At 45.7% G+C, this 10819-nt stretch overlaps 1 protein-coding gene across 7 annotated transcripts in view; it reads right to left on the reverse strand.

The window, feature by feature from the left end:
• Nucleotides 1–10396, reverse strand: part of LOC141923930 (protein mono-ADP-ribosyltransferase PARP12-like) — a 31110-nt gene extending 20714 nt beyond the window's left edge. For 3 of the 7 annotated variants that reach the window (XM_074825649.1, XM_074825650.1, XM_074825648.1), the window contains exons 1-2: nucleotides 9541–10396; nucleotides 6462–6594 (exon numbers count right to left, since the gene is read on the reverse strand). In XM_074825649.1, coding sequence (XP_074681750.1) covers nucleotides 6462–6594; nucleotides 9541–9827 — 420 coding nt within the window. In that variant the 5' untranslated portion in view covers nucleotides 9828–10396. The remainder of the gene's footprint in view (nucleotides 1–6461; nucleotides 6595–9540) is intronic. The other 4 variants (XM_074825646.1, XM_074825647.1, XM_074825651.1 and 1 more) reach the window with 4 other exon arrangements.
• Nucleotides 10397–10819: the final 423 nt, after the last annotated feature.

Consider the following 10819-nt stretch of genomic DNA (forward strand, 5'->3'; position numbering starts at 1 on the left):
GAATATATATGGAAAAAGCAACACACTTCTTTATTCCTCTGATCACCAAAAAAGAGAGATGCAGTGAATTGGACCCAGGGAACAAATCACACACCAAAAACTCCTTCGTATTGCCCACGAAGCACCACAGCAACACTTCTGCTCCTGCAGCACAGAGGAGCGGACCGTAACATGAAAGCTGCTTTGAGGAGGACACACAGCTGTCAGGCAGCCAGCCTCAACTGTCACAGATCCCCTCTCAACCCCTGTTACAAGCAACAGAGACAGTTTTTATGCTGTGTTGCAACTGAATATAGATAGATTTATATATCAAATAGGGAATTGAAGATTGCTGGGATGGCAGTGTTTAAAAGACTGAAGAAAATCAGGCCAGTTTCAACTACAAAACAACCCTTTACTGGATTCATACTCATCAACGATACCCATCGCCAATGGAGAGTTCCTCAGCACTATCAGTATCATGTACAGAACAATTAGCCCTCACAAACTTACTCTAAATTAGGTGGGAGCATACAAAGCCACAGAACTGATGTAATTTCAGTGAGCACTGATGGCTACTAGCCTTGATGGTTCTTAGCCTCTGAGGGAAGCAGAAACCAAAGGGAGTTGTCGTCTTTCTTCACCATCTTCCCTCTGTCATTGCGGATGCTTTATGCTTTTCTACCCCTAACACCCCAAAGAACGCTCTCATTCGCTTTTGGAATCTTCTTTTGGGGATCTGAACTTGTTCTGGTTTTGCTTGTTCTACTGGATTATTCTGCTTCCATCACATACCCTTCCTGCCTGCTCTGCAGGATTTTAGTTTTACCAGATACTTGCAGATTTTACTTCCACAACTTTTCCCACATCCTGTTTGTGCAACTGTATCACAACTTTCCGTTTAACCCCTTGCAATTATGGCTATTATTTATATATTTAAGCTTAGCTGCATCACCAAATGCTATCAGTGGTGTTACAATCTGTTGGGTGCCTGTGCAAGGTGCTGGCAGCAGGGGTGGCCTCTGTGAGAAGAGGCCAGGGGCTGACCCGCATCAGGCACAGCTGCCTCTGACAGACCCACCACAGGACACAGCTGAGGCCATCAGCTGAGCTGGTGGCAACTCTGGCAAAAATGTATTTAGGAAAGGAAAAAATGCTGCAAGGGGAGCTGTGGGGAAAGTGGGAGAAACAGCCCTGCAGACACCAAGGTGAGAAGAAGGAAGGGGAGGAGGTTGTTCAGGTGCCCAAGCAGAGATTGCCCTGCAGGGCCACCTACAGCTGGTTGCCCAGGACCGTGCCCAGATGGCTTTTGAATATCTCCAAGGGGGGAGACTCCACAACCTCTCTGGGCAACCTGCGCCAGTGCTCAGTCACCCTCCCTGTAAAAAAGCATTTCCTGATGTTCAGAGGGAACCTCCTATGTTTCCGTTTGTGCCCATCTGAAGTGCTAAGGCTTGGACAACGGCCCAAGCCAGAGTTGACCTATAGATGAATCCTGTATATTTTATAACTGATAACCATTGTGCTAGTAGGTATTGTGCTAGGTTATAACAAACCACCTATGCTGATGTAAAAGGTGCTAAAGTGTTGAAGTACTGAAGCCTGAACAACAGGCCCTGAGCCAAAGCTGCTAACTTAGTATGTAGTCATTAGTGAAATATGTATGCTCGTTAATTAAAGATGTAGCTTAGATAGCATAAAACATGTCTATCCTGAACATATCTTTATCCTTCTTTGTGTAGGAGCAAGTCTGGCCTTGTGACCAGATGTGTGACCTTGCTCATATATAAAGTAGATAAGCAGGGAAACTCCCTTCGCTTCCTCCTTGAGCCCTGGCCAGGCTCTGGGGGAATCTAATGTGAGAGTGAAAACAGGTATTTCCACTTAAAACAAAGGTGCCAGTTATTCTGGCTTGCTGATTTCTGGTATGTAAGGCTGGACCCTCTTGCAGCGACTTTGGATGCCTCACCTACAGGTGGACGCACCGTGTAGGGTTTCCCACTTGCCGGGACAGGCTCTCCAAATCCTCGCTGTAACCGGGGCTGCCCAGCGACTGTGGGTCTGGATGATGGTAACGGGTGCAAGTGGTGATGGATCTTTCTTAATCACTATTCTCCCTCTCACGTAGTAATGATTTGATGCATTACCCTGTATTTTCCTATTTGTTTGCTTTAAGTGCATTATTCTGTCTTTTCTTACTGCATGTTTTCTGTATTACTCTGTTAAATTATTTGGTTATCACCAGTAAAATACGCCTGCTCTTTGCACTCTGGTGTCCCAGTTTAATTGGTATCCTTAATCAGCAAAACACCATCACCTCTGGTCCTGGGCACCACTGAAAAGAGCCTGGTTGTGTCCTCTTTACACCCTCCCCTTCAGGAGTTTGTAATCACTGATGAGATAGATCTCCCTGAGCCTTCCCTTCTCAAGGCTAAAAAGACCCAGCTCTCTCAGCCTATCCTCATGCGAGAGATGCTCCAGTCCCGTCACCACCTTAGCGGTGCTGCACTGAACTCCTCTTCCGGCAGCTCCATCACTCTCTCATACTGGGAAAATAAATTTTGGAAAATTAATTTTGGACCCGTTTTCAGCTTCTGTTGTGGGCTGCTGTGGAAGATATTATAATGAGGAGTTAGCAACTTCTAGCAAATCTAGGCAGTTTACCTGTAGGTTGCAGAGGCCCACACGTTATCGTTAGCGACAGCCACATGATGAGAGTACATACCATTAGCATGGACTGCCTGTAACAATACAACCTGCAGGTACTGTTTGCAAGAGTTGTTCCTATAGAGATGCATAAGAGCATAATGCTCTCAGTGAACCTCAGTGTACCATCTAGAACATGTATGAAAACCAATAGGTTTGGGGGTTTTTGGGGGTGTGTGTGTGCCCCGAAAAACGCTATAAAGATGTGAAGAACAGCAAGGATGCTGAACCTCCCCACGGATGGTAATTCTGCACAGCAAGCCATGGGCTACCAGAGAGATCTGTCTGATGCTAGACTGTTGTGGGTTCCCATGACATCAGAAGGGACACATAAGATTTCTTCTCATTATGACCTTTAGTAGTAACCAGCTATTTATCTTAAGCATCACGTGCCTTTCCTAGTCAGATCCAAAAGCACCAGCGCCTGCCAACGCAAAGCAGTTATTCACCTACCCAGAATTTTGGGTAAGTCACTTCCTTTTTCTCTCCTTTATTTTCTCAACTTTGTCCGAGGAGAATGCAGAAAGGCTTATCATCTACCGAGCACTCCAAGACCTATGCATCAAGAACATATGCAAGTGCTAGGTAATAACAGTTACTAAAGAACTCAAATCTTACACCATTGCCAAGGGATGGTCTTCCTCAGTTGAAGAATGTTGCTCTACTTTGGGGGCCTGATACCACTCAAAGTGTTACCTCCATCTAAAATGTACGTGCCTCATCTGAGTGCCTACCTAAGAAGAAAAATAAGTTAAGGCTTTAAAGATGCAATTTGTTTTTCTACCCCTAGATAACTAGTGAAGTTCCTGACTTGAAAACAGTTAGTCCAACATCCCCCAGAGACAGATAATCAAGCACAGATTAAGGACTCTGATATAAAATTATACAGTAGTCCTTTGGTTCAAAGGAGTAATGCAGTTCTCTGAATGCTCCTAGAAAAACTTAAAATCACTGCTTCCTTAATAGGTCTTACCCCAACCCAATCCTTCCCTCTTAACTTCAATATCCTCTCCTCTCTATAAACCTTCTCCTCCAGGAATACTGCTAATCAAAACCAGAAGCAGAGAGTCCAGCTTGTCAAGCAGCCTGAAGCTGGTTTAAGAATCACAAAAAAAAAAGCATAAGACTTATGTCAGACACAGGTTTTGGGGGCTATTTGGGGGCCAGGAATTGTTTTCGTGCTTGCATCTTCCTGCTCAAGACAGTAAGAAAAAAAAAAAAGCAACTAAAATATACTCTCTCAGCTTTTACCTGATTGTATTGAAAACATTTTGTATGAAGCATCCATTACACAAAATATCACTTTACGATAGTGAAAATAGCAGACACTTAAGTTACTAAGTGAAGCTTCCAGAGATTTAAGGACACTGAATCTGGTTGAGAGTGAATTTGTAGAGCATCAAGAAGAAGATGCATTAAAATGATGTTAGTATGCAAGACAAAATTTTTACATGGGAGCATCAGAATAAACTACCAAACCAGAACAAAGCGCTGCCTCAGCTAAATAGGGAATCCACTATTCAGCTACATCAAGAAAGCACACTGCCCTTTGCCTTCACCAAGAAACAAAAAAAAAGAAGAGCCAGAGAGAAGGTAAGGGAAAGTGCGAAAACCTCTGATTTTAGGGTGCTGTTGTGTTTTTCTCACCCTGCACCCCAGTTCAGATCACAGAAGATCAAAGTTTCCTCTTGCTCGAGAGCTTCATACATGCCATTTGTCAGCATTTCAACGAAAGAAACCACCAAGGCAGCTTTCCCATCCCTCTCCCCAGCTCTCAGGTTTATAAATGGCCTGCATTGATCACTGCTTTCTGTTGTTTCTGCTATTTTAGTCCACAACAGGAGTTAAGGTGCTCAATTAGAGCTAATTAAAGATGCCTGCTAGTGGTGAGGGCTGAACAGATCTATAGAGAAGAGCTTAAGTGTAATATCAATCAATGATGGTTGCTACTATCTCCTCATTACTGGGAGTAATTAGACAAGAAACGCTTAAGTTTTAGATGCAGCTGAGTGGGACAAAGATGTTATTAATCCTCCTTGCTCATCACCACCATATTCCTTGAATCTGCCAGCACAACATATTTTAAAACACTACCAAAAAAAAAAAACCACATTGTCAAAGCCCAGCACTGTCACAGCGGGGAATAAGAAAACAGAACTGTTACGCCAACAGACCGGTGGAGATTATAACCTCCAACAGACAAGGGAAACGGGCAGTACTCTGGTAATTTCTTAAGCAGGAACAGCTGTACCCAGAACAGGGTATTCTTGGCTTTGAAACAGCCACACCTTGAAGACAGCACTGCCCTTACACACATGTGCAGAACCTGAATGGATTGTTCAGCCAAATTTAACAAAATCAATGACTTGCACACTAAACCAGACAAAGGTTGTCTCGTAGAAAATCAGTGTACCAAAATTCAGAGCACTTTGGAAAGGGCAGATTTTACAAAACCTGACTGCAGTCATTTGGTCATTTCCTCATAGATTTTTCTTACTCTCCTACACCCTCAAGCACCAAAATGTGCAAGCCTACTGTTCTGGTTTCAGCTGGGATAGAGTTAATTTTCTCCCTAGTAGCTGGCACAGTGCTCTGTTTTGGGTTTACTGTGAAAGTAATGTGATAACACACTGATGTTTTAGTTGTTGCTAAGAAGCACTTAGGATAAGTCAAGGACTTTTCAGTTTCTCATGCTTTGCCAGCAAGGAGGAGTACAAGCTGGGAGGAAGCATGGCCAGGACAGCTGACCCCAACTAGCCAAAGGGCTACTCCATGCCATAGAATGTCCTCTCAGTATAGAAATGGGGGGGGAGGGGGGAGGGGGGAGGGGGGAGGGGGGAGGGGGGAGGGGGGAGGGGGGAGGGGGGAGGGGGGAGGGGGGAGTTGGCTGGGAGGGGCCAATCAGTGCTCCTGCATCAGTCAGCGGGTGGGGAGCAATTGCATTGAGATCACTTTTCTTGGGTCTTATTTCCATCTCTTTCTGATACATTCCTTTTCATTATTATTATAGTTTATTTCAATTTTATTTATTTCAGTTATTAAACTGTTCTTATCTCAACCCAGGTGTTTTACTCCCCCCCCCCCCAATTCTCCTCCCCATCCCACTGGGGCGAGGGGAGGAGTGAGAAAGTGCTGCGTTGGGTTTAGCTGCCGGCTGGGATTAAACCACGACACGTAGGTAGGCTGAAAAAGGAAAGGGGCCCTCGCTTCCTAGTCTTCATCATCTCTTGGACAAGAGCCAACAAACTTGGCTTTGGTCAGGCCTTTTATCCTCTAAGCACGTACAACGACTGTGATCTTTCACCTCTGTCTTGCTTACTTCACCATCTGTAAATCTCTGGTGAAGCTGCTGATTTTTTTTGTTTGCTTATTTTGAGTAACTTTATGGCTATGCTGTTGGGATGACAGGGATGGCCCACAAAACAGGCCGCAGCCGTGCTGTCTGCTTCCTGCAGCTCTTCTCTTGACAAGTCATAGATGACATGGCCTTATCAAAGTGCAAGCTGTCTGGTATTTATGCAACACACCCCTCTGTGTTTAACAGTTTCCTTGCTGTTATTTTTTTTTGGTTGTAAGCACTTTCACAGCCCCGGGTCTATATTTCTTCTGCTGCTTTCACACACAGCCATTGCCATTCATACTTCATTCAGACTAATCTTAACAATACTGCTACATATCTTAACAGCTTGAAACTGAGATCAGAACTTCACCTTCTCTCTTGCCCTCTCCCATTCCTAACTAACAAAAGCGTCTCTTAAGAAATCAGTACAACTCACATCAGGTAGGAGGAAAGGGTCATTCTGGAGAAGGAGGACTCGCAGCTCATTCTCATCAAGGCCAGACAACTCGTGGGTCTTTAGAACTTTTTTGTTCTCAGCGCTGAGGATGTCATGCGAGTACTTGCAAGATCTGCAAGAAAATACACAGAAATATCAGTTTTTACTTCTTCAGTCAAGCAGATTTAAAGAAAAACTTCAGATTCCATGGCTTTTCCCAAGTTGCATGTTGAGAAAGGTAGTTTGCCAAAAGTCTCTGTGAACATTTAGATGGTCTCTGTAATTAGCTAGAGAATAGACCAAACGTGTAACTCTGTGACATACAGTAGCGTTATTATCCCCATTTTAAACATCAACGTGACCAGACTTTTAAGAAATCTAGCAGCACAGATCTGAAGCCAAGTCTGTCTACCCCACACCTTCCTCTCCTCCAGTAAGAGGTAAGTCAAGTCACACGACTCAAACAGTTGGAGATGAGGCTAATTTTAGAGCAATACATCAACAATGGTGGAAGTTGCAACACCCTTGATTTTGTGAATGTAAAAGGTTGTTGTCCATGTAAAGAAAGATGCAAGAGTCTGAGAGAGCAAACCAAAGAGATAATGAAGCTGAAAACACCACAGTTTGTTATCTTTGCTGGCTGGGAAGTTAAAAAAAAAAAAACCAACCAAGAAAGTTCAACAACTTCTGGGTTTTGGTAAAGAAGCCATTAAATGACAACAACGAAGATGCTGGTGACACTTACTAACCCAAGAGAAACAGCTGAAGTGAGTATGAAACAGAAAGAGAGAGATTGTGATTTTTTTTTGCATCTATTTGAAAAGATACTGCAAATCAAGAGGAGAAACGCAGTTAATCTGCACATTAATTCAATGCAGCAAAATACACCTTCCTTATGGCTTGCTCTTCAAAGGCGTGATTTGATAGAGCATTAAGACTAGACATAACCAATAAAAGCATCTGTTAATCTATCAGACTCAAGTCTCTGTTCTCTTTATGCTTTTAGCATCTAGTTAACTCTTGAAACTCTCCTTGTGAAAGCTTTTTTACCTCATGCTGTGTCTGAATCCAATCCTTCTGTACAGACCCTTGGGGAGAGCTTTTGGCCCTGACCCCCGCTGCCTGTTGGACACAGTGCTTTGGAAGCAAATAAGCAAGAAGGCGAAGTCTGCAGGGCAGAAGTGTGCCATCTTTGGTGCTGAGAAACGATCTTCTAAAGATATTAGATTCGGTAGGCACTCAATTAGTGGCCATGAAAGGTAGGTGAGCTACAGAGTATTCAAGGTGGGAGCCATCACCAGCATTCCTCCACAGTTAACTTCAGATTCCACCAACAGTCACACAGTGATCTACATCACTTGAGTACATATTTCTAAGTCAAAGGTTGAAACAGTCCACAAATACAATGATAACTAATCAGCTGAGTTTAATAACACATTTAGAAAAAAAAAAAAAGTTATTTGCCAGACAAGTTAAAAATGAGTTTAACTGGACTAAAATCCTGATTCCACTAAATAGGAAGACCCCAGTAACTTGCACAGGCATTCTTCTTTCCAGAAATTCTAAACCAAAAAGGTTGCAAGATCTGGAAGCAAAGCTAGATTTTACCTTATCAGTTAAAAACTGTTCTCTGCCTTGATGCATGTGGTCCACCTAGCAGTATTTCTACCCTCTCATTTTAATCAGGTTCCCTCCCACAAAAGGCATACTCTTTGTTTTACTATTTATTACCACCTACAAAGGTGACTGTAAATACTTAGTGCTACTGAGAGGAGCAAATGGCTTATCATTACAAAGGGAATCGCCTCACTGCACATTTTAATTCACACGGAGTCATCCAGCACAAGTGCCTACATGCACTTGAAGGTATTTCTAACAGTGAATCACACAGAAGCTTATCGTACCGTCCATAAAGTGAGAAACAGCAAGAAAATCTTAGCAACCTGATACTTCACTAGTACCATTCTGAGATAGACATGGCCTTTCCCCTCCACGCTCTTCAGACCTGAGCACATAACGAGCTGTTTTGCTGGGGCAAAGAGGAAAAACCTGGTGGGATATCAGCATGTTGCTAACACTGCAACAGCGCAAGACCTGGGTCTTGGGGGCTTAAACTTCAAATTCTTCCATCAGAGCTCACAGCTGCCATTGATTGCCACTGAAATGCTTCCGGTTTCCACTTCCGCCTTTGTTTTTAGTTTCCTTTATCACTGTACTGATGTGCATGGGAAATTAAACACGGCTTCTCACAGAAAGAGCTGTAGTTGACTTACAGTAAACGTTCATAACTTTCTAGATTAAAACCAGAACATGCTAGCACTTTGCGTTTTTTTTATTAGAGAAATATTTGTAAACTATTTCATCCAGATGCCAGGGGGCTGAGGGACAGGTGTGGCAGGCAAGCGGCTTTAATGAAAAAAAAAAAAAATGTATTACTGACAAAGTGTCACGATTTAGGCCCAGCCAGCAATTAAGCGCCACGCAGGTGCTCGCTCACTCCTGCCCCCCGCCCCGTGGGATGATGGGGAGGTGATTCGAAGAAAAAAGTAAAAACTCGTGGGTTGAGGTAAGGAGAGTTTAACAGGACAACACAATGAGAGAATAATAATGAAAACAGAAAGCAGAGAGGGAGTGCAATTGCTCACCACCCGGAGCCCAGTGCTCAGCCCGTTCCCGAGCCGCGATCCACCCCCCCATCCCCTCAGCTTCTTGTGAAAATTAACTCTCATCTTGTGAAAACTCTATCCCAGCCTGACCCAGGACACAAAGAAAAACATGGCTTCCGGAAACCGCCACCTACCGCCGTCACTTCGGGCTTTTTACCGAAACAGCGGGAGCAGCAAGCGAGCCCTCCGGGAGCCAGAAACGCCCGGCACGAGGCTGTACCCCGGCGGGGGGGGGGGGGGTAATGGGGATGGTGCTGGGCCCCTCCTCCGGCTGGAAGCCGCGGCAGAAGGGGCCGGGGCGTCCTCAAGCTGCCGGGACAGCCCCGGAGATCCCGGGGAGTGGGGGGGCGGGTGTGTGGGGGGGTTTGGGGTGCCCCCGTTTCCCACCCCCCCCAACCCCGAGGGCTGCTCACCTGACCCCCAGGTTGCACCTGCCCATAAGGTGGAGTTTGCAGAGGTGCAGCCGCTCGCAGCCGCCGCACTCCTTGCGGACACAGAGCCGGACGCCCGACAAGGCCAAGACCCGCGTCCCGCCATCCTCCCGCAGCACCAGGAACCGCTGCGGGCCCGCCGCCCACAGCGTCTCCTCCAGCTGCTGCGCCGAGAGCCCGATGTACCGCCGCAGCTCCGGCAGCTCCAGCTCCCCGCCGTGGGCGCAGAGGGTCTTGGTGAGGAAGCAGCACACCGCCGGGTCGCTCATCGCTCCCCCTTCCCTTCCGACGGCGGAATGAGAGTGGGAGTGGAAGTAAGAGCGGGGCGGGAAGTAGCGGCCGCCGCCGCGCCGAGCTCGAGAGGAATCGAAACCGAAGGCGCGGGGCGGGGCCTGAGGCTGAGGGAGCGCTGAGGGGGGAGGCGGGAAGCGGGAGGCGGGAAACCGCCGCCAGGGAAGCCCGCAGCCTTCCTCGGCTCAACACCACCCGCGGGACACGACCAATCGTGCCAGAAGTGACCGAAAGGCGTGTGGGGTTTTCTTCTTTTTTTTTTTTTTTTTTTGTTTTTTGGGGGTTGGGTTGTGTTTTTCTAAATGCCGGGTTCTTTCCTGTTTCTGACGTTTGCATTCGGTCTGAGCTGTCGCCCGGGGTGAAATTCCACTGGTAGTAATGGGTTTGGTCCCTACGCATCGAGTGCGGAGCCCAGCTAGTCCCTCACAGAGTGTGTACATTGAGCAGAGCACCGGCGTCCACTGAGGGATTTCCTGCTACCTTCTGCTCTCACTACCTGTACATAACACTGATGTTATCCAAAAAGCAGATTCGTGCCCGGTGTGCGATAACCCAATCTTAACGCACTCAGAAGTGATACTCTATTTATTCAGGCCTGGGTGCTTGGTAGACTTTTCCACAAATCAAGCGCCCCAACAGCAGGTTTTCATGCTCCTTTTATACACAAAAATCAGAGGTTAGTACTTTTCCAAACATGCCTGTTATATAATCGTTAGTGACTAACATAAAATTATAATACGGCTTAAGGGTCTTAACCTGGGCAGGGGTCTTTTTGACCTGTGGGTGTTATTTTTAGTATTGATATATTGAAGATAGCTCACTTGCAGGACAGTCAAAAGTTAGTTTCATTGCCAAGTTAATTAATCGATTAGTCACTTTGCCAGGCTGTCAACTCATCCTCAACACAATCCCAGACATCCTCTTTATGGTCCAGGATGTTCTGCTTATTTTCTAGGGTCTGGAGATCCTC

The sequence above is a fragment of the Strix aluco genome, chromosome 5, assembly GCF_031877795.1.
Source record: "Strix aluco isolate bStrAlu1 chromosome 5, bStrAlu1.hap1, whole genome shotgun sequence".
NCBI classification, from domain to species: domain Eukaryota; kingdom Metazoa; phylum Chordata; class Aves; order Strigiformes; family Strigidae; genus Strix; species Strix aluco.